At 43.3% G+C, this 24,692-nt stretch overlaps 1 protein-coding gene across 4 annotated transcripts in view; it reads left to right on the top strand.

The window, feature by feature from the left end:
- The first annotated feature begins 1,367 nt into the window (after nt 1-1,367).
- LOC140479180 (lactosylceramide 4-alpha-galactosyltransferase-like) overlaps nt 1,368-24,692 on the top strand; it is a 35,289-nt gene continuing 11,964 nt past the window's right edge. The window contains exons 1-3 of one of the 4 annotated variants that reach the window (XM_072573191.1): nt 1,368-1,660; nt 19,615-20,006; nt 23,225-23,733. In XM_072573191.1, the coding sequence (XP_072429292.1) occupies nt 23,251-23,733 (483 nt within the window). In that variant the 5' untranslated portion in view covers nt 1,368-1,660; nt 19,615-20,006; nt 23,225-23,250. Of the gene's footprint in view, nt 1,661-17,085; nt 17,167-19,614; nt 20,007-23,224; nt 23,734-24,692 lie in introns of those variants that run through there. The other 3 variants (XM_072573190.1, XM_072573193.1, XM_072573192.1) reach the window with 3 other exon arrangements.

The raw sequence follows: 24,692 nt of genomic DNA on the forward strand, positions 1-24,692 counted from the left end.
GGATGAATATACAAAGTCTTTTTCCCAGGGTAGTGGAGTCCAAAACTAGAGGGCAGAGGCTTCTGGTGGGAGGGGAAAGAACTAAAAGGGACCTGAGGGCAACATGTTCACGCACAGGGTGATACATTTATGGAATGAGGTGCCACAGGAAGTGTTGGAGGCAGGAACAATTACAACATTTAAAAGGCATCTGGATGAGTATGTGAACAGGAAGGGTTTGGAGGGATATCGGCCAAATGTTGGCAAATGGGACTACATTAATTTCAGATATCCGGTCAACATGGACAGTTGGACTGAAGGGTCTGTTTCCATGCTGTACATCTCTGTGACTGTAAATACCAGATTGAAAATGTAGACAATGATTGAATGGCAGATAAGAAAGAGCAGCACTGATGATAAAAGTGGAACAATAACTGCCTGGTTAGGGAATGAATTATGTGTAGGAGGAGTGTTCACAATTGTATGTGGACCTGACCTTGTTCCATTGATACTACAATAGAGACCTTACAGGAATCTTTTATGATGCACATGGATAATTTCTTTATGTGGGGCCAGAGTCAATGTGTTGGAGGAAAATAAATGTTCAATCGAATTAGGAAGGGATTCAAAATCAGCAGTCAATCTTCGAGATGTTTTGAATATATCATTACCTGACACTTGTATGGTGACAATGTCACCTCCAATCTCCAACATTGCCCGGTTTGAGAGCAAAGACAGCCTCATTATCGGAGGAGTTGTCAATGGAACTGACCATTGTCCAGCAAACACGAGCAGTCCCCTTCCCAAGGTGTGGGTGCAATGTCGTCGCTGGGAATGGTTGAATACCATTCGGCCTCTTTTGTTCTTTGTCCAGTCTTCCCCATTCCACATAATTCAAACCTGAATCATCTTCCTTCTCAGAGTTAACGTATTAACCTTCCCCATCTCCCTCCAACCTGCTCCTCAGTATTTCCACCATTTTCTGCCAAGATGCAATTTAAAAGAAGTGGTTAAGACATTGCACCCGCAACCAGCCCCATGTTCCTGAGTAAATTCTCCACCGTTTGGAGCTGGCGTTAATTTCCTCATTCAGCAGCACATTTGTTTTAGAAATTCGGAAATTCTGTCGTAACTGTTCCTTACTTATTCCCAATATACATTCGCAGTTATATGGGAGAAGGAAAAATCATAATTAAAGGCGGATGCTGAGAAAGACAGGTGTACGGGCACACAGACACAAAGACAGATACAAAGACAGACACACAAAGACAGATACAAAGACAGACACAATCACACAAACGCGCAACGCACAAAGACAAAAACAGACAAAATTACTGCAATACACAACACATGCAGCCAGAGAGAAAAACACACACTGACATGAACGATTTTCAAATATCTTTCTCACTCCCGCTCCTTTCCCGAGAGAAGCAGCTCTGTTTATAATTCCCTACGTTTTTGTTCCCAAACTGATTAATCTCGATTTCCGTCGTTTGCAAATTGTCAATAACATTGCATAGACAGAGTTTCCTAAAAGCTCGTCACAGTTTTGGGTCGAAATTCTGTTTTCTCCTGACAATCAGGTGTTGAACGTGAATGTTTGCTCTCCCATCCCCAGCACTTCCTGGATACGAAAACGATTAGCTCCAACCATCCTGGATCACGGACACGTTTCAGCAGGGTAAGGTCACGCTGATGTTCAAAATGTTTCCTTTGGAAGTTTGTTCGTATCCTTCCTTCCTCTTTTCAGCTTTTTTCACGTTGCTTAGGAACAACACAATGTGTGTCGGTCAACTTCATAACGACCACCAGTTTTGGATTAAAGTGAAATGGGTTTTTTTTCAGTGAATGTCCTTCCGGGATTAATCTCTCGCTTTTTCTCCATGATTTGAAGATGCCGGTGTTGGACTGGGGTGTACAAAGTTAAACACCACACAACACCAGGTTAGAATCAATGAGGTAAAAACAATGACTGTAGATGCTGGAAACCAGATTCTGGATCAGTGGTGCTGGATGAGTCGGCGGATGATTTGGTTTATGCGAAGGTTTGTAGGGTGGAAGGTGAGCACCAGGGGCGTTCTGTCCTTGTTACGGTTGGAGGGGTGGGGTCTGAGGGCGGAGGTGCGGGATGTGGACGAGATGCGTTGGAGGGCATCTTTAACCACGTGGGAAGGGAAATTGCGGTCTCTAAAGAAGGAGGCCATCTGGTGTGTTCTATTGTGGAACTGGTCCTCCTGGGAGCAGATATGGCGGAGGCAGAGAAATTGTGAATACGGGATGGCAGTTTTGCAAGAGATAGGGTGTGAAGAGGTGCAATCCAGGTAGCTGTGGGAGTCGGCGGGTTTGTAAAAAATGTCATTGTCAAGTCGATCGTCACTAATGGAGATGGAGAGTTCCAGAAAGGGGAGCGAGGTGTCAGAGATGGTCCAGGTAAATTTAAGGTCAGGGTGGAATGTGTTGGTGAAGTTGATGAATTGCTCAACCTCCTCCTTCGCATAAACCAAATCATCCGCCGACATTTCCGCCACCTCCAAAAAGACCCCACCACCAGGGATATATTTCCCTCCCCACCCCTTTCCGCCTTCCGCAAAGACCGTTCCCTCCGCGACTACCTGGTCAGGTCCACACCCCCCTACGACCCACCCTCCCATTCTGGCACTTTCCCGTGTCACCGCAGGAACTGTAAAACCTGTGCCCACACCTCCTCCCTCACCTCTATCCAAGGCCCTAAAGGAGCCTTCCACATCCATCAAAGTTTTACCTGCACATCCACTAATATAATTTATTGTATCCGTTGCTCCCGATGTGGTCTCCTCTACATTGGGGAGACTGGGCACCTCTTAGCAGAGCGCTTTAGGGAACATCTCCGAGACACCCACACCAATCAACCAAACCGCCCCGTGGCCCAACATTTCAACTCCCCCTCCCACTCTGCCGAGGACATGGAGATCCTGGGCCTCCTTCACCGCCGATCCCTCACCACCAGACGCCTGGAGGAAGAACGCCTCCTCTTCCGCATCGGAACACTTCAACCCCAGGGCATCAATGTGGACTTCAACAGCTTCCTCATTTCCCCTTCCCCCACCTCATCCTAGTTTCAAACTTCCAGCTCAGCACACTCTCCTTGACTTGTCCGGACTTGACGAACCTGCCTATCTCCTGTTCCACCTATCCACTCCACCCTCTCCTCCTTGACCTATCACCTTCATCTCCTCCCCCTCTCACCCATTGTACTCTATGCTACTCTCTCCCCACCCCCACCCTCCTCTAGCTTATCTTTCCATGCTTCAGGCTCACTGCCTTTATTCCTGATGAAGGGCTTTTGCCCAAAACGTCGATTTCGCTGCTCGTTGGATGCTGCCTGAACTGCTGTGCTCTTCCAGCACCACTAATCCAGTAACACCAGGTTATAGTCCAACAGGTTTAACTGGAAGTAAACCAGCGAGCTACTTTGAGCTATTTCTCCAGGCTGGGGAACACTGACCCTCTCTGTAGCTCGGGCGGTGGGACTGGACCATGTTTAGGATATTCTTCTCAAAGGGGAAAGGATATTTACTCAGTTCCACCCTCACCTTTCGAATTCTCAAGCGTGTGTTTTCGCTGTTTTCTAAGCTATTAACGGTGAAGTGTGTGTGAGGGGACTCACTGTTGAGTTTAATGATGTGGAGATGCCTTGGAATGGGGTGGACAAAGTTACAAATCACACCAAACCAGGTTAAAGTCCAACAGGTTTATTTGGAAGCGTTGCCCCTTCGTCAGGTAGCAAGTGGGCTAGGAACATAGGACACAGAATTTATAGCAATAGATCACTGATGTATAAAATTGAACAAATCCCGATTGCTGTTAGGCCAATCTAATGCATCAGTGTATGGCACTATAATCTTTTGCGATAAATTCTGTGTCCTTATGATCCAACCCCACACGCTATCTGACGAAGGAGCAGCGCTCCGGAATAAACCTCCAATGGGACTATAATCTGATTTTCACCTTTGCTGAGTTTACAATTGAGGAGAGTTAATTCTTGAAGGTGTAAAGAGCAGTTGAGTAAGACAGAGCAGAAGGGAGTGGCGCTGACTGAGAAACTGCAGGAGGTTGTGAAATCAGGAGGGTCTGTTTTTGGCATTTTCATACACTTTTAACTCTACCCCATTCGCACTCCTTTAGCTGAACCCACAAAGAGAATGACAGAAAATATTTCATTGAATCAATAACTTTGATGTTTTCAAAAAGAGTCTCTGAAGTGTTTTTTAAGCTTTGTCCAGTGTGAGAACAGTGCAAGATATTGCTTCTGGAAGAATTAATGCTCCTTCCAATCAGCTGATCTTGTCCATTATTGTGTGGGGACATGAATCTTGAATGGGTCTATGACTCACAGAAAGCCTTTTGTTATGAATGGCATTAGATTAGATTACTTATAGTGTGGAAACAGGCCCTTTGGCCCAACAAGTCCACACCGACCCGCCGAAGCACAACCCACTCCCCTACATTTACCCCTTCACCTAACACTACGGGCAATTTAGCGTGGTCAATTCACCTAACCTGCCAAATTTATGGATTGTGGGAGGAAACCAGAGCACGCGGAGAAAACCCACACAGACACGGGGAGAATGTGCAAACTCCACACAGAGAGTCACCTGAAGCAGGAATTGAACCAGGGTCTCTGGCGCTGTGAGGCAACAGTGCTAACCACTGTGCCACCGTGCTGCCCATATTACACACCTCCAAACCTCGATTGGGGAGCTGATGGACTAATGGCTTGATAATCTTTGAGACTGTTAATCTCGACACCTAGATATTGTTCTGGGGACACTGGTTCAAATCCCATCACATCAGGGAATGGAATTCAGTAAATAACTGAAATGAAGGAGAGAACAATAGCCATGAATTGATTGTTGAGAGAGAAATAAAATCAGGTTCACTAATGTCCTTTAGAGAAGGCAACTCCATCCTTACCCAGTCTGAGACTGCAGACCCACTGCAATGTGGTTGACATTAAACTGCCCTCTGGCCACTTAGGGAGGGGCAATAAATGCTGGCCCAGCCCACATGCTGTGAATCAATTTTAAAAATGCTCTCTTCGTTCCTGATTTAACCACAGTTGATTGTCTGGCTTGATGGTATTTCTTTAGATTGCTTTTGATTCACTCAGGGTGTGCCTTTCCCTGCTGAAGTCAGCAGATTGTCTTATCACAGGCTGCCTTTATACTTGAATACGATTCTGCTTTCTCCTGCTACTGCTACAGAGTGTTCAAGCATTAGAAAAACACCAAATAGTGGCAAAAAGAGGTCAAAAGGCAAAATTTGTGCATCTTGACCAAAATCATGTCGCATTGAGAATGTAACAGATGAGTTAGTGACACAAATAGAGGATAAGAGGTCTGATTTTACAGCCATTATGTAGATGTGGTTACAAGGAGATCAAACCAGGAACTAAGTATGTGACTTCCACAAAGACAGACAGGAAGGCAAGGGTCCAAAACAGAAATTGCTGGAAAAGCTCAGCAGGTCTGACATCATCTGTGGGGAGAAATCAGAACTGAGTTCACTGGAGTGGACTGGGAAAGGAGATTACCAGGAATTAAATACAAGGTGGATGAGCTTGAGGCTCTTTTGGAAATTGGCAGATACGATATTGTGGGGATAACTGAGACGTGGCTTCATGGGGACAGGGCCTGGGAAATGAATATTCAAGGTTACACGTGCTATCGTAAGGACAGACTGATGGGCAGAGGGGGTGGGGTGGCCTTGTTGGTAAGGGAGGATATTCAGTCCCTTGCGCGGGGGGACCTAGAGTCAGGGGATGTAGAGACAGTGTGGATAGAGCTTCGAAACACTAAGGGTAAAAAGACCCTCATGGGAGCCATCTACAGGCCCCCAAACAGTAGTCTGGATGTCGGATGTAAGTTGAATCAGGAGCTGAAATTGGCTTGTCGCAAAGATGTTACTACAGTTGTTATGGGGGATTTTAACATGCAGGTAGACTGGGAGAATCAGGATGGTATCAGGCCTCAAGAAAGAGACTTTGTGGAGTGCCTCAGAGATGGATTTTTAGAGCAGCTGGTGCTGGAGCCGACCAGGGATAAGGCGATTCTGGATCTGGTATTGTGTAACGAACCAGAATTGGTCAGTGACCTCGAAGTGAAGGAGCCATTGGGAAGTAGTGACCATAATACAATAAGCTTCAATGTGCAATTTGAGAGGGAGTGGGTACAATCAGAAGTGACAATATTTCAGTTGAATAAAGGGAAATATGGAGCTATGAGGGAGCAACTGGCCAAAGTTCAATGGTGCAATACCTTAACAGGGAAGACCGTGGAGGAACAATGGCGGATATTTCTGTGTATAATGCAGAAGTTGCAGGATCAGTTCATTCCTAAAAGGAAGAAAGATCCCAGGAGGAGACATGGGCGGCCGTGGCTGATGAGGGAAGTAAAGAAACATATAAAGTTAAAAGAGAGAAAGTGTAACTTAGTGAAGATGAGTGGGAAAACTGAGGACTGGGAAGCTTTTAAAGAACAACAGAGGATTAGTAAGAAGGAAATACGCAGAGAAAAAATGAGGTACGAAGGTAAACTGGCCAAGAATATAAAGGAGGATAGTAAAAGCTTTTTTAGGTATGTCCAAGGCAATAAAATGGTTAGGACAAAAATTGGGCCCTTGAAGACAGAAACAGGGGAATATATTACTGGGAACAAAGAAATGGCAGAGGAATGAAATGGGTACTTCAGATCTGTGTTCACTGGGGAAGACACAAGCAATCTCCCTGAGGTAACAGTGGCTGAAGGACCTGAACTTAAGGGAATTTATATTTGCCAGGATTTGGTGTTGGAGAGACTGTTAGGTCTGAAGGTTGATAAGTCTCCGGGACCTGATGGCCTGCATCCCAGGGTACTGAAGGAGGTGGCTCGGGAAATCGTGGATGCGCTGGTGATTATTTTCCAGAGTTCAATAGAATTGGGGTCGGTTCCTGAGGATTGGAGGGCAGCTAATGTTGTGCCACTTTTAAAGAAGGGTGGGTGGGAGAAAGCAGGAAATTATAGACCAGTTAGTCTGACCTCAGTGGTGGGAAAGATGCTGGAGTCTATTATAAAGGATGAAATTACGGCACATCTGGATAATATTAACAGGATAGGACAGAGTCAGCATGGATTTATGAAGGGGAAATCATGCTTGACTAATCTTCTTGAATTTTTTGAGGATGTAACTCGGAAGATGGACGAGGGAGATCCAGTGGATGTAGTGTACCTGGACTTTCAGAAAGCTTTTGATAAAGTCCCACACAAGAGGTTAGCGAGTAAAATTAGGACGCATGGTATTGGGGGCAAAGTACTAGATTGGATAGAGAATTGGTTGGCTAATAGGAAACAAAGGGTAGTGATTAACGGCTCTATTTCGGAATGGCAGGCAGTGACCAGTGGGGTACCGCAGGGATCCGTGCTGGGACTGCAGCTTTTTACAATATATGTAAATGATATAGAAGATGGTATCAGCAATAACATTAGCAAATTTGCTGATGATACAAAGCTGGGTGGTAGGGTGAAATGTGATGAGGATGTTAGGAGATTACAGGGTGACCTGGACAAGTTAGGTGAGTGGGCAGATGCATGGCAGATGCAGTTTAATGTGGATAAATGTCTGGTTATCCACTTTGGTGGCAAGAACAGGAAGGCAGATTACTACCTCAATGGTATCAAATTAGGTAAAGGGGCTGTTCAGAGAGATCTGGGTGTTCTTGTCCACCAGTCAATGAAGGCAAGCATGCAGGTACAGCAGGTCGTGAAGAAGGCTAATAGCATGCTGGCCTTCATAACAAGAGGAATTGAGTATAGAAGCAAAGAGGTGCTTCTGCAGCTGTACAGGGCCCTGGTGAGACCACACCTGGAGTACTGTGTACAGTTCTGGTCTCCAAATTTGAGGAAAGACATTCTGGCTATTGAGGGAGTGCAGCGTAGGTTCACGAGGTCAATTCCTGGAATGGCAGGATTGCCTTACACGGAAAGACTGAAGCGACTGGGCTTGGATACCCTTGAGTTTAGAAGACTGAGAAGGGACCTGATTGAAACGTATAGGATTATGAAAGGATTGGACACTCTGGCAGGAGGAAACATATTTCCGCTGATGGGGGAGTGCCGAACCAGAGGACATAACTTAAAAATATGGGGTAGACCATTTAGGACAGAGATGAGGAGAAACTACTTCACCCAGAGAGTGGTGGCTGTGTGGAATGCTCTGCCCCAGAGGGCAGTGGAGGCCCAGTCTCTGGATTCATTTAAGAAGGAATTGGATAGAGCTCTTAAAGATAGTGGAGTCAAGGGTTATGGAGATAAGGCTGGAACAGGATACTGATTGGGAATGATCAGCCATGATCATATTGAATGGCGGTGCAGGCTCGAAGGGCTGAATGGCCTACTCCTGCATCTATTGTCTATTGTCTATTGTCTATTGAATTACAGTTGTGTAATAATCACAATAAGGAAATAGTTCATGACTCACAAAGTTATATCCCAATGAGGCAGAAAGGTCCTGTGAAGGAGATAACGTGACCATGGGTAACCTGGGAAACTAATGATAGAATCCAATTGAAAGAAACAAAAACATAATGTGCCAAAAATTAATGGTAAATCAGAAAATTGGGAGAGTTTTAAAAGGAACAAAATATCACGAAATGTAAATGAAGAGGGAGAAAATAACTATATGACCAAACTTGCAAGAAACTCAGAAATGGACTACAAGAGAATAATTAAATACATAAAAAGGAGTGAGACCACAATGAACAGAGAGCCCAGAGGTCATGGCTGATAGTTCTGTTAGAATAGTTTGAGGAGGTAATGAGCAAGTTAGTCAAAGGACAGCCAGTGGATATGACTATTTGAATTTCCATAAGGTCTTTGAAAAAGCACTGCACAGGAGGCTACTAAATATGGTCTGAGCCCAGTGTGTTAGAGGGTCAGGCACCGGTATGAACAGAGGTTTGGCTGACTGGAGGAATGCTGACAATTGAGGTAAAGTGGTCTTTTTCAGGATAACAACCAGTGAGGACTGGAGTTCCACAGGGGGCAGTGTTGAGACCACAATCATTCACATAATTTATTCATGGTTTGAACGAAGGAACTGAGGGCATGGTTGTTAAGTCAGCATATGACACAAAAATATGTGAGTGCTGAGGTAGTGTTGCGGGGAGGCTGCAGAAGGATTTAGATAGACTAAGAGAGTGGGCAAAGAAGGGACAGATGGAATATATGGTATGGGAAAGTATGGGGTGATATACTTTGGTAGCAAGAACAGAGACATAGATTATTTTCTAAATGGTAAGGATTCAGGAATCTGAAGTGCAAAAAGACTTAGGAGTCCATGTTCAGGATTCTCTTAAGATTAACATACAAGTTCAGTTGGAATTTAGTAAAGCAAATGCAATGTTAGCATTCATTTCAAGAGTACTAGAGTACAAGAGCTGACATGTACAGCTGAGGAGGTATAAGGTTCTAGTCAAACCATATTTGGAACATTGTGAGCAGCTTTTGTCCGTGTATCTAAGAAAGGATGTTCTGATTTTGGAAGGGGTTTTACTAGAATGATCCTGGGGATGAAGGACTTGTCTTGTGAGGAGCAGTTGAGGACTCTATGTCTACATTCAATAGAGTTTAGATGGATGAGTGGGGATCTGATTGAAACCTACAGAATACTGAGAAGCTTGGATAGAGTGGATGTGGAGAAGATGTGTCCGCTAATAGGAGAGATTAGAGTCCGAGACACAGCCTCAGAATAAAGGGACATAAAGGAAATAGCTGCAGAGATAATGGTAGCATTGGTAATAATTGGTTTGGCCATTAATGGAATACTGCATTCAGTTCTGGTCTCCCTGCTGTAGGAAGGATGTTGTGAAACTTGAAAGGATTCAGAAAAGATTTACAAAGATGTTGGCAGGGTTGGAGGGTTTGGGTGTGGGAATACTTTCCTTGGAGCATCGGATGCTGTGTGGTAACCTTATGGAGCGTTAGGAAATCATGAGGGGCATAGATAAGGTAAATAGACAAAGTATTTTTTTCCAGTGGAGGGTGTCGAAAAATAGAGAGCATTGGTTTAAGGTGAGAGGGGAAAGATTTAAAAGAGACCTAAGGGGCAATGTTTTCACGCAGAGTGTGGGACATGTTTGGAAAGAGCTACCAGAGAAAGTGGTTGAGGCTGGTAGAATTATTATATTTAAAAGTCATCTGGATGGGTATATGAATAAGAAAGGTTTGGAGCGATATGGGCCAAATGCTGGTAAATAGGACTAAACTAACTTAGGATATCTCGTTAGCATGGATGGATGGGATTGAAGGGTCTGTTTTCATGCTGTACAACTCTATGACTCGATGCTTCTAAATGACATAATACGTAACATAGTTTAGAAAGTTCTTAATATAAACAGCAAAATAACACTTTAATCTGCTTTCCAACACTTTTCATTACAAAGACTTGTGTTCAGAGAACCTATTGTACTATTTCAACACTATTTTCTATTTAATTGACTTCTTCCAGTCTTTTTCCTGTGAATTACAGAATTAATTTTATGATTGTATTCCAAGTTTGGAGTCATGAAAATTTCACAATTCCAATGGCCTATTAGTTTGAACGATTTGAAAACTTCTTTACAAGCTCTTCTGGCTTTGAAACTCTGTACAGTAGAAAACATTTTTGCTGAGGTGACTTGTCCCTCTGAATTGAGCTGGACTGTTATTACTGAACATGTTGATTTGACTGCCCTGAAGTTAAAACAAAACATAGCTTTGTTCTGTTTGCACTGTCTGTTATTAACTCACTAAAATAAGCATTTTATCTACAGGTGTTCTCCCAAACACTTGATTGCAGTCACATGCTTTTTAAACACTGATGTATTTAGGTCACTGTTCCAAAACAACTTTCTGACCTTTTCATCAAAACCTTCACCAAACTGACCAAACAGTTTCTGTTTTAATGTCAAACTTTCAAAGATGGTAATTTAATGTTTTGTCCCCCCTTCATCACAGTAACAAATCTGTCAATAAATTTGTAGTGAACTGGTCAATCCCAGTCCCTTGGTGGCTGTTCACAATTCAAATTACTGGTATGGCATGAATTGAAAACTCAAACCACCATCCTATCAATGGAGCTGATTCCAAAGGACTAAACAAGTCTTTCCAATAACGAGCTGTGTTAGCAATAGCAATAGACTACATGCTGCAATAGGTGTTACACCTCTACCAGAGTCGGTGCCTCACCAGGACCGTGGGAAATGGGTATAAAATAAGAGACCTCTGAAGGAATAGCTTGGATGCAGAAAGGTTAGCGGAGTCTGAAATGCTCATAAACTGTCCGTACAGTGGAGAGAGTTGAGCAGAGGATCATTGCCTCATAATGCTTCATTAAGGCAAACCCAATCTGGATTGTCAGAATGGTCATTGTTGTTAGACTCCTCGGAATAACAATCAGCATCATGGTCAAAAATCTTCAAACCTTCCACTTTCCAATCACTGAGTTCAAAACAAACATTTTCTGAAAGTTGTCAAGCTGCCAGTTCAATTAAAAAGTGGAAGTCCAAGACTTGGGTGGGCAATTAGTGGTAAATGTAAGGTGGTTCTTTCTAGCGTTAAGCTGCCTTTATATTGCATCCTTTTAGAGGACTGCAGTTTGAAAGGGTGAGGCTAATTGGAATTGAGTTTTTGTTCAATAAGGAATCTCTTGGAAATCACATGTCTTGTGATAATTGCTTGTTTACTGCAGATCCCCACCAGAACTGATCACTGTCAGGTTGCAGCTTCTGCTTTGGAGACTGTTTTGATTTTTCTGTCAGTTACCTGCCTGGAAAATAGCTTCACAGTTGAGTTGTCCTTATCCTGAAAGTCCACTTCTAGTGGGCTCAGGATGGTAGCAGTACACCAGTCCAGTCTGAGGCTTGATTGTGCTTTTGGAGAACATCCAGAAGAATCCTCAATACTGTGTTTACTAAGTTGTCCTGCTCCCCCACTCTCTGTTGAAACAAAACGTTCAGAGACACTGTATAATTTTACTTCCTTCATCTTTATTCTGGGCCCTGGCAGGGAGAGGGAATGATGGCCCATGTCCACAGAGACTTGAATTCACGGTCTTCTCTGGGACAGCAGTTTCTCAATGAATTACAAAGTCATTTTAAAGGGTGGGGCATCCAGCTAAGGCAACATACATATCGATTGGATGGCCTTTACATTTAGTGAGTGTCGACAGTAAAGATTAAGCCATCTTCTGTTACACAATGAATAATTGGCTTCACATTATGAATACTTTTCACCTTGTTAAATCAATCTCACATACTGACTGCTTCCAATATTGTTAAATGGCTCTAGATAATGACTGCTTTTCATCTTGTTAACCCATTACCATTTCCTGCACCACCCCGTTATTAACTGTACGTTCTTATCGGATCAGAGTCATGCTCAGCTGAACCACTTGTTTCACAAAACTCAGAATTTATCACTTTCCCTGTCTTCACAAAACTCATTACTGAACACTTTCCCTGCCTGCTCATATCCTATAAATATTATCATTCCCTCCTTTTGCCATTTCATGAGAAACAATGTCATTACCAGCTTTCATAAGACTCTGATAGCTAGTATTTAAGCAGGGTATTGAAACACAGCATGCAATGATTATTACTAGTCTGTTACAGTAATTAGATTTTGAAGAATCATCCCATGTGGAAAAGAAACATCATCAGTAATGTTCTTAAGTGTATAGTCCTTAGTGACGACTCCATCCCCTCCAACTCGAGTGGAAATGAGCCCATTCTCCAAAATGTCCTTTAGGTCATGTCTAACCTTAAAACAAAATTCAGTCTGTCATCACTCCTGTGCATCACTCCACGGTGAAATCTGATTATTGGATAAGGACAGTTAAATGCTTCACAAAACTGACAAGACTTCCATGCTTGTGGAGATGCTTCAGATGGGGGATACCAGCACATCTGCAGTTGCAATCTCGGTGAATGCAGCACTCTTTGCTGCTTCTGCTCCCACTCTGTTATTAAATGTAACAAAGCCAACTGGCGGTGTTGCTGTTAGCTTGATCAGTGATCCTTCATATGATCGAAATACAAGGTAAAGCTCATGTGGTTTAATGTTCTTGGGAAGGCCACTGACGAAACGCGTACCGACCTCTTCTTCACTGTTGTGAACTTCTTCACATTTCCTGCTCATGACTGGGGAACTGATTGAATCTGTTGGATCAGGTTGTGGAGGGGCAGGTAGTGGTCCGAAGGCATGCTTTACCTGTGAATGGAGAAACTCCAGAGAAGATGTTAGCTGCTGAAAGTATCTTTGCATTTCCTCTCTCGTTCCTTCCTTGCCAAGGTGGGTATCAGTATGATGACAGTCACACAGTGACTAAAGTGTGTCTGCCTATTTCAACATTCTTTGAATTCTTGAAGTCTGTTCGTCTGTTCACTATTTATGACATTATCAAATTTTATACAGTCCATAAACTTCTAAATTGTATTGCCTAAACAATTCAGTCATCTATAAACAAGTGGTCCGAAAATCAAACCCTTGGGTACCTCATTCGGGTTATGCAAAAAGTATTTTCTTTCAACAAACTGAAACTTGGCTAATGTGAAAGTCATCAGGAAAAGTAGTTCAAAAGTCTGGAACAGCAAGTAAACAACAAAATGTTTCCTGTACTTTAGCAATCGAAGAGGCAGTTTCAGTTCAGATTTAAATTTCAACTATTCATGGGAAAGAGAGCGGTGGCACAGTGGTTAGCACTGCTGCCTCACAGCGCCAGAGTCCGGGGTTCAATTCCCGCCTCAGGCGATTCCCTGTGTGGAGTTTGCACATTCTCCCCGTGTCTGTGTGGGTTTCCTCCGGGTGCTCCGGTTTCTTCCCACACCAAAGATGTGCAGGTCAGGTGAATTGGCCATGCTAAATTGCCCGTAGTATTAGGTAAGGGGTAGATGTAGGGGTATGGGTGGGTGCGCTTCAGTGGTGTGGACTTGTTGGGCCGAAGGGCCTGTTTCCACACAGTAAGTAATCTAATCTTAAACTGAAACAACTCAGCCTTAAGTTCTAAAAATCTTAACAAAACATCAAACTAAAAATGCACTCTGCTTTAAAAACACAGCAACAAAGATACTTTAGTACAATACTTTCATCTTGACCACTGACCGAACTGTGGTTTGAAATAGGCATTGTAGAACTTTAAACAAATAGGGGCTCAAGGCACTCGATCAATTTGTTTTAAGGTTACAAGTTTGATACTTTCAGAAAGGACATAATGTTGTACAATTTCAATGTGAAAACAAAATCTGCCCCATTACATCGCCCACAAAACTCACTGAATTGAGATCCTGACTCAAACAAGGCAAAACAGTTACTAAAAAGGATTTTCCAAACCAGTATCTTAACAAACCAAAATTTTAAAACATTGATACAATTTACATTGAAACTTTCCCTTTTCAACCCAAGTATTAATATAACCTTAATTTCAGCATTTTCTCATTTCTTTTTGCATCCTCTCCCTGAAATTACACCTGTGAAAAGGAAAAGCTCTCACAGTCAACCCCATGTTGCTGCAATCCAAGCCACTCTCTTCCCCAGAACAAAGACTCGCAGAGTCTCAAATTTCACCACGAGGGGTCCTTAACCTCTTTCTCACTTTACTCCACATGACAGCTTGAACCCCACTTAAACTTGGAGAACTCAAGTCCCACTTAAACATAGAGAACCCAAATTTCAATTAAACACAGAGGATCCAAATCCCACCTAAACACAGAAAACTTAAACCTCAAATAAACACAGAAAGCTCGAACCTCAGCACAGCGTGGAGGACCCGAACCTCAAATCAACACATCGTGTAGACTCAAATCCCAGTACCACGTAGAGGACTTGAACATCAATCACACCCACCCCAGGGTACTGGAACCCCAGTACCATGCAGAGGACCCGAACCCCAGTCACACCCACCCCAGGGTTGTGGAACCCCAGTACCATGCAGCGTACTCAAACCCCAATCACACCCACCCCAGGGTCCTGGAACCCCAGTACATCGCAGCGTACTCAAACCCCAATCACACCCACCCCAGGGTCCTGGAACCCCAGTACCATGCAGAGGACTTGAACCCCAATCACACCCACCCCAGGGTACTGGAACCCCAGTACCACGCAGCATCCTCAAACCCCAATCACACCCACCCCAGGGTCCTGGAACCCCAGTACCACACAGAGGACTCAAACCCTAATCACACCCACCCCAGGGTACTGGAACCCCAGTACTATGCAGCGTACTCAAACCCCAATCACACCCACCCTGGGGCACTCAAGCCCCAGTACCACGCAGAGGACTCGAGCCTCAATCAAACCCACCCCAAGGGGCTTGAACCCCAGTACCGTACAGAGGACTCGAACTTCAATGACACCCTCCCTCTTCCTAATACAGTGCAGAGGACTCAAATCTCTGTCTGCCAGTGAGCTTGCGAAACTGTGTCTCTTGACTGATCTAATTGCTGTTTGAGGAATCTGTAGAATAGAGAGTGATTGAACGAGGGGACCATCTCTGGCACACTGGAATGTCGAGAGGGACAAAAGTTTAAAATTTTATCTTGTAGATCTGTCCATCTCATGACACCGATGTTCCGAGCAGCCGCAGACACCGTCCAATCGTAACTATCCGTTTAGATCCTGCCGACTACGCCGATATTGTCATCCTGTTTCCCCTCTCTCAGTCAAAAGAAACCGTCAAAGACATAGTATAGTTTTGCTTCCTTCATCTTTATTCTGGGCCCTGGCAGGGACAGAGAATGATGGGCCATGTGCACAGCAGTTTCTCAATGAATTGTATAGTCATTTTACAGGGAGGAGCATCCAGATAAGGCAACATACATAGTGATTGGATGACTGTTACAATTGGTGAGAGTCAACAGTAAAGATTAGTCATCTACTGTTACACACTGAAGAACTGGCTTCACATAACGAATACTTTTCACCTTGTTATACTCACCTCACATACTGACTGCTTCCAATATTGTTAAATAGCTCAACATAATGACTGTTTTCCAGCTTGTTAACCCATTACCTTTGCCTGCAGCCCCCCATTGTTGACTGTAAGTTCTTATACGATCTGAGTCATGCTCAGCTGAACCTCTTGTTTCACAAAACTCAGAACTTAACTCTTTCCCTGCCTGCTTATACCCGATACACATTCTCAACTGAGAAAGCTGTGTTAGCAACGACCTCAGAAAATATCTACTCATTTGTGATTGACATCCCTCTTCACATTCCAGAACACTGGAATCATAGTTGCCTGAGCAATTCAATCTTTAACCTTATAACATTTATGAGCTAGGATATGTTGCACCAAAGTGTTTTTCTTTAACCCTTAAAGTGAATTTTGCAAAGCAAAATCTGACTTTTCCCTTTACCTGGTCTATGAGTGTGTTTTGTTGGTGTGCTTTTGGCAATTTAGAGGGGTCAGCATTTCTGAACTTATAAAGTTTGACATCAGCATTAAATAAGTTTTAATAATAATAAATTAATCATTTTGATCCTGGACAAGAATGGCGGTTGATGGATCTCTGCTCCTAATACTAGTGTAGTGAAAGGCCATATCCTATATCCTATATCCTTTGTCCTATATTCTTTGTCTTATATCCTATATCCTTCGCTGAATATTACAAAGAACTTTATGTCATGACCCTGCAGTAAAAGGAATTGAGAAAGACAGTGTACTGCTCCCATCATTGAAAGAGAAGAGGGATGTTGTGTTCTCATATTTGGGGTGATGTCTCTTTAAGACATCATTGCGCAAATATGAAATGTACCCAGGCCAAAGGGTTTCTGCATTGTACCACTCAAGGCATAGACTTTACCTGGAGATTACTTTATATTATATATATTAGTCTCATGGTATATCACATCAAGAAAAATTAATCCACATACCTTGTATTGATTTCAAATATCATCACATTCTCCACATTTCATTGGGGTTGCTCACATTATTCTGTCTGTCTGTTTGACCATGTTCATAATGTCGCTGGCCTCAATAAAACATCCCACAATGTTTTGTAAAGGGCAAATCAGCAACAGGGAAAGTCGCATGTGACATTGACCTTAGTTTCGATCCTGACACACCCAGTGTAACCTGATTGCTGAAACATCCGTACGCACACACATGATCATTGGGGCACAAACACCTTTCAACACGGTAAGTTAAAGCTATTTCTAACATCCTTCCTTTGGAAGATTGTTCGGATCATTCATTCCTCTTCCAGCTTTTCCCACCACAGTTTGGATATCACATTGTGGGTTGATCCATTACCAGCTTTGGGTTTTGTGAGTTGTTTCCAGACAGATTCATTTCTGACTGCAAGCCCTCTCAAATTATCCAGGCTGGGGATTGGAACATGCACGCACTGACCTGTCTGGGACTGGGATTGAGAACAGCATCAGGGATACTCCTACTTCTTGGAAACAGTATTTGCACTATAGTCCTTTTCCACACCCATTCCCCAGTCTCTCGATGACACCCTCCCCCTTTCCAACTGTCTCACTATATCTCTCCACCTTTTCCACTCCATCTCTCTCTCTCGTTCTCTATGCCTTTACTCATTCTCTTTTTCTCCCTCTCCACCTCACTGTCTGTTATCTCCACTGTCTGTTTGTCTGACTCTCCTTCACTCTTCAAACCTTTAACTGCAGCTCATTTTCCCAGAACAAAAAACCATCTCTGTGAATTTCTGCTACGATTTCTCCCGTTTATCAGCAGTGTCTCAATGGTTTCACAAAGATTTTGTTTTGTCAAAGTTCACTTTTTTCCACACAGTTCAGCTTTCCTGGAGTTTGATTTAAGCAATTTGCTCCGGAGAGGACGAGATCACAAGGGGAACTGTGATGTGTTTCGTGCATTTGGATGAGATGCTGGGACTGCAGACTCACAGGAACTGCTGAAGGGTGGGGAGGATCTGCTGTGGGGATGAGGGGGATTGGTCTAGGGGATGGCAGGAACTCCGACATGAGGTTAGGGAACTGATCCTGGGTTGGGGGAATCTGTTGTGAGGGGCAGGTGAGGGGAGAGGGCAGTGTGAGTGTAGGGAGTGGGAACTGAAAGAATTGGCAGACAGTTACAGTCACGGCAATTGAGAATCCCACTGGATTGCTGGCAATCCCAGCAGAGTGACCCCATAAACTGATTACCTGCAATGGAGATGAGCAGAGAGCAGTTTATCTTTCACAGTTCGATCTCCGGATATTCTGAATTTCACTCTGAATGAAGAGCAGTATTTGAAATGTGAAAAGATCAACATGTTCAGACAGGTGTAACGTGTTAATCCTGTTTGTCAAGTATACTCTTTCAGTTCAACAAAATATAATTTCTGAGGCTGTTGAACAGATCATAACAAATCATAAAAGAATTCGAATAATGACTGTTGAAATAATGTGCTAGATATATGTGATATGACAAAGAATGACATTTGTGAGCTTATTCAGTTTAAAACGAAACAATTTATCACTGTGTTGAAGTTTCAGTGGGCAGCTAAGTCACTGAGTCAGACAGAACTGGAAGTGGCACTGACTGAGAAACTGCAGGGGATGGTTAAACTGAGAGGTCTGCTCCAGGCTTTTTCCACCCTCACAACTGAATCCACAAAGGCAGAGAGTGTCAGAAAGGTTTCTCTTTAACCCGGAATGTGGGTGTTTTCATGATGTTTAGAATCGCCTGACAGCCAATGATGTGGTTCTGTATCTTTCAATTTAATTTTGGAATGTGGGTATTGCTGGAATGCTTGGTGGCAAATGTTTTTTGTATGGATTGTGAGCATCATTGTCAAGGCCAACTTCTGATGCTCATATCTCATTATCCTTGAATTGATTGGCTCTCCTGGTTGTTTTGGAGAGAAGTTAAGATTCAACCACACTGCCATGGGTCAGTATTAAATGAATTTACATGTTGAGGGTGTCACTGTCTAGGCTGGCATGTATTCCCCATCTCTAGTTGCCCAGAGAACAGTTAAGATTCAACCACATTGATGTGGGTCTGGAGTCACATTTCGGCCAGACCAGGGTAGGATAGCATTTTCCTTCCCTAAAGGATTATGTTGATGGATGTGGATATAGGTTTGGTCGCTGAACTGGAGGGTTCATTTTCAGATGTTTCATCACCATGCTAGGTATCATCTTCAGTGAGCCACCGGACAAAGCACTGCTGATGAATCCTGCTTTCTAGTTATATGTGTGGGTTTCTTTGGGTTGGTGATGTCATTTCCTATGATGATGTCATTTCTAATGGAGTGTCATGACAGAAGTTGGGCTCTGCTGTACAATGGGTTTCAAGATGCCCTCGATACAGCCTGAGAGTTGCTTACACAGGATTGCATTGCCTGACATGATGGGGCTGTCCTGGTGTGTTGGATTTGTGTATCTTCGGTAAGGCAGTGGAAGTCCTATACCTAAGAAGCATGTGGGATGAGAATGCAAAGGGAAGAGTGAAGAATTGGATCAAAAGTCTTGATCAGTCTGTTTAGTTCATGGGTGTGTCCTTCGGTCGGATCAGCCAGTAGTTGCCTGTAGTGTTCCTGGCTGTTCAGTTGTTGGTACACTTCCTTGCAGTAGTCCGTTCTATTCTAAATGATGATGGCTCCTCCTTTATCTGCAGATGTGATGACAATATTGCGATTGGGTTTGAGAGCATGGACAGCATTGCATTGTGATCAGGTGATATTTTGCTCTACCTTGTGAGTGTCGCTGATGAATCTGGCCTTGACACATTTCCTGACGGTTTGAGCATACACGTCAAGCCCAGGGCAGCGGCCCTCCAGAGGGCTCCAAATCGACTCCTTCTTTGGTCGCTCCACTACAGATCTCTCTGATGACTGTTCTGGTTTGTTAATTGTCTCGTTAGAATCACTGCTGACATCTTGGAAGAATTCCCGGAGTCTCATTTGTTTGATAAACTCCTCCATGTCTGCTGCACGACCAATGGGGTCCATTCGGTGGTGGGGCAGAAATTGAGCCCATGGCTGAAAACTTCAATCTCTTCCAGTTGAGGTGTGTGATCTGATAAGTTGATGATCAATTTCCCCGTGTGTTAACGTTTTCAGTTGTGGTGCCAGGGGAGGTTTGGCTCCTGTGAGTGGTGATGCCAAGTTTCTCCAGTTTCTTATTTTTGGAGTGCATGTATATGGTGTAGTTCTGTCACCTTTCTGCTTGGCAGTGTCTCATAACTGTAATGTTAGTTCTTGAATGCAAGGTGAGAGTGTGGACTCTACCTTGATTTGAAGATTATGGCGCCTGATGTAGAGTTGGTGCACAAGATGATTGAGGAGTTTGCGAGAGGTGTGACGGCAATATGTCTCAGCATAGTCTGAACTTCTCAATTATCGCTCACAGCACACAATAGGTTTGGAGCAGGACCTCGCAAAGCAATGTCATTAATGAATGTGACCCAACTTGAATCCCCTGCCATGGGACTCAAACTGTTGGTTTGTTTGAATTGCCTTTAAATATATAGTTTTTGACTTATTATTCATGATTCTATTCTCTTAACTATCCACTGACCTCCAGGTGAGGTATATCTAACACTCAATTTAGAGAAATTTTGAATCATTAAACGAACATTGTCAATTTTACCCACTCCAGACGGAGTTCAAATGAAATATTCTGCCTCCTGGGAGTTTTCAAACCAGCTAAATTATCTTAGGATAGAATATATTTACAGAATAGTATTATATACTTTAATAGAAAAAACATTTTTTTAAGTTTATCAATTTTTAAGAAGTTGTAATTTAGGAATCATAGGATATTATAGGATCTAAATCTGTATTGCAGACTATAACATGCTCAAAGAAATAAAGACATTTATCAAAAAGGCAAGTATTCTGGGAAAAGCATTCCCGTACTATTGAGTGATCACTGAAGGGGTCCCTGATGCTGTGAGGCAGCAATGCTAACCACTGAGCCACTGTGCCGTTAAGTCCAAGCCTCCCACCAACCTACCCTCCACACCCGGCATCTTCCCTCACTTCTGCAAGAGATGCAAAGCCTGCACCCACACTCCCCCCTTACCTTCATCCAAAGCCCCAATGGATCCTTCCACATCCAGCAGAGATTTTCCTGCACATCCAAACAACTCATCTACTGTGTCCATTGCTCGCAATGTGGTCTCCTCTACAATGGGGAGACAGGACGCCAACTCACAGAACATTTCAGAGAATATCTCTGGGACATACGCACCCAACAACCCCACCTTCCAAAGGCCGAACAGTTCAACTCCCCCTCCCACTCTGCCAAGGACATGTAAGTCCTGGGCCACCTCCAGCGCCAAATCCAAGCCACCTCACGACTGAAGGAAGATCGCATCGTCTCTTGCCTTGGGACCCTCCAACAAGGCGGAATCAATGTCAACCTCACAATTTTCATTATTTCCCCTCCCCACACCTCATCCCAGATCCAACCCTCCAACTCGACCCCGCCATCTTCAACTGTCCTACCTATCCATCTTCCTCCCTACCTATCAGACCCAGTCACCACTCTGACCTATCACCATGACACCCCAACTGCATCTACCTGTTGCCTTCCCAGTTACCCCACCCCCACCCTCCCATTTATCTCAGGAAACTACATGTCAGTTCCTTTTACATATTATAGTGAAAATGGATTCCACAATTAGCAAGGTTATAACAGGAAACCTAGTCAACATGATTTTGTGAAAGGGAAATTATGTTTACAGAGTCCTTAAAGGAATTAACAAACAGCATGTATAAAGATGAATGTGATGTATCTAGATTTCCAGGAAGGCATTTATCTCAATGATTTCAGTAAATATGAAGAGCACACAGTGCATCATAATGGCACAGATAGAAGATCAGTTAGTTCACAGTGGATGGAGCAAAGGGAACAGAATATGGGAAAGTGAGAACATAATCCCTCTCATAAGAAATACAAAAGCAGTATACTATTTTGATGGACTGAGTTTGCAAAAACTCTGAAGTGCAGAAGGATCTAATTGTCTTGGTAGATGAGTCACAAAAAGATGGCATGCTAGTCAGCCATTGAAGATAAATGAAATTAAGCCGTTTATTGCAAGTGGAAAGGAATATAAAAGTAAGGAAGTTTTCCCAAAATTGTGTAGGACATTTATGAGACTACATCAGGGATACTTTGTCCATCTTTGGTCTCCCCTATTAGGGAAGGACATAACTGCATTGTTGTTGGTATAGCAAAGATTTGCTCAGCTGTCTGAGTTAAGGCAAAGTACTCTGGATGTTGGACATGTGGAATGTACACAAAGAGAGTACTGGAAAAACTCAGCACGTCTGGCAACATCTGTGGAGAGGAAAATAGTTAATGTTTTGAGTCCAGTATGACTCTTCTCCAGAGTTTTCTTCTACAAAACACAAACTTCCATTTCTTTCTCCTTCAATTTTAGATTAGATTCCTTACAGTATGGAGACAGGCCCTTTGGCCCAACTAGCCCACACCGACACACACCAGACTCATTCCCCTACTTTTACCTCTGACTAACACACCTATCACTATGGGCAATTTAGCATGGCTAATTCACCCAACCTGCACATCTTTGGATTGTGGGAAGGAACCAGATCACCCCGAGGAAACCCACACAGACACGGGGAGAATGTGCAAACTCAACACAGACAGCCACCCGAGTTGGGACACGGACCCGGGTCCCTGGTGCCGTGAGGCAGCAGTGGTAACCACTGAGCCATCATGTTGCCTCAATGATGCCAGACCTGCTGAGTTTCTCCAGAGCTCTCTGTATCCGAGTTATATTCACTGTGTTCAGAAGAATAAAAAGCAATTTCATTGAAACATAAGATTCTGAAGGATTCAAGGGGATGGACTCTGAGAAATCATTTCCACTATTTGGGAAATCAAGGCCTTTGGTGAACAGCCTCAGGATAAGGACTTCACTCAATGGATCATGAACATTTTTGTTTTTATATCCCAGAGGGTGCTCCATGATTGAAATTTCTAATGCTGAAATAGTCAGACTTATCATCTTTCAGGGAATTAGGGGGGAATGTGGACTGGGAAGGAAACTGGAATTGAAACCCAAGATCAGCCATAATTGTATTACAAGATGGAGCAGGCTGGGTTGGTCAGATGTCTCCTTCTGGCTGTATTACCTGTGCTCTTATGTTCCATTTGCTACTTACTGAAATGCTTTGCTTTTGAGCTTGTAAGTGTTCCCAAGTATGAGTGTATGAACTGAACTGTTTATAATTGACAATTCTTTCTTCTCACAGTGATCATTACAGAACTATCTTCAGTGATGAAGGGTATTGCAAGATTTGCAGTATTTTTCCTCATGCTGGTATTTGCTCTTGCTGCCTATTTGCTTTTAATTCCCTCTTTGAATAAGAAGATTTTAAAATTAAGTGAGTTGCCAAATACACTGGCAAGCTACATGGGCAATCCAGTTGGCACTGACCGAATTAAATTACCAACATCAAGCTCCACAGTGAGTGTGAAATACCCACACCCATCCACAGACCTGGGAATCATGTTTCTACAGACGTCCAGTCAACTGAACCCTTCCTCACTGGCCATGTGTGGCATCGAATCAGCAGCTAGACTAAACCCAAACAAACCAGTTTATTACTTCATGAAAGCATTCAATGGGAACATATCTGGGTATCAAGAACCTGAGTACAAAGGCATCCGTCTGCTTTCTTCATTCAAGAACGTAATCATCTTGCCCTTGAATCCTAAAGAATTGTTCAACAACACACCCTTAGCTGGATGGTATGAGAAGGTAAGGAGTTTTATAGAACTGGCTGCTTGATTTTGTTAATGGTAAAAGCTACTAATGTCCATCAATCTGAAAAATCAATAGTAAACTTTACACTGACAAGCTCAGTCCCTGTTTCTATGTGGACGATGATGGATAATGCTGAATTGGATGTCCTGTGGGCTTTAAATTAAAATATAAACAGGAAGTAGCATCTGTGTAGAGAGAAAAATGGGATTACTTTGAGTCCAATTTAACTTCATCAGAAGAAAACCCAATTCCAGACTCAAATATGAGCTCGGTTTCTTTCTCTACATTTGCTGCCAGACTTGCTGAGTTTTTCCATCAACTTTTATTTCTACTTCAAATCTCCAGCATCTGCACTATTTTGCTTTGTTTTTTGATATGTTTTGCAATCAAGTTCGGAACAGATTTGTTTCGTGGTTTGAATGCTGTGGGCAAAGGAAAGATTTCAGGCAATCGTGTGAGAAGTCCAGTGAGGCCAAATTCAATGCTGGTGGCACCTCACTCCATGTTTTGTGCAGTCATTGAGAGATAAAGTGAGCTTGTGACCTCCAGGTTGGAGCCTAGGTTCCAAAGTCTCAGGGCACGATCCATGGGTATCGACTACACACACAAACCCACACACACAGACACAGATACAGACACACACACACACACACACACACACCATGTCTACCGATATTAGCTTTCAAGATGCTCCAGCCTTTATGACCCCTTGTGGTACATTTCCAATCCACTTACAGGATGTTTCTGCACTTCAGTGTTATCCCTTGGGCAGCCCCGCTAACTCTCATTGTAATGCTGCATCAAGGACACTATGTGCTCAGGGACACACACTCAGCTCCTGAATACAGAAGATACTCAGCTGTATCTCTGGCATCGTCCCTCACTCTCACAGAGCTCCCTCACTCTGAGCCAACCTGAATGCTCACAGTATCCCTGCCTTGCCTTTTTCACAG

Source organism: Chiloscyllium punctatum, chromosome 6 (assembly GCF_047496795.1).
Source record: "Chiloscyllium punctatum isolate Juve2018m chromosome 6, sChiPun1.3, whole genome shotgun sequence".
NCBI classification, from domain to species: domain Eukaryota; kingdom Metazoa; phylum Chordata; class Chondrichthyes; order Orectolobiformes; family Hemiscylliidae; genus Chiloscyllium; species Chiloscyllium punctatum.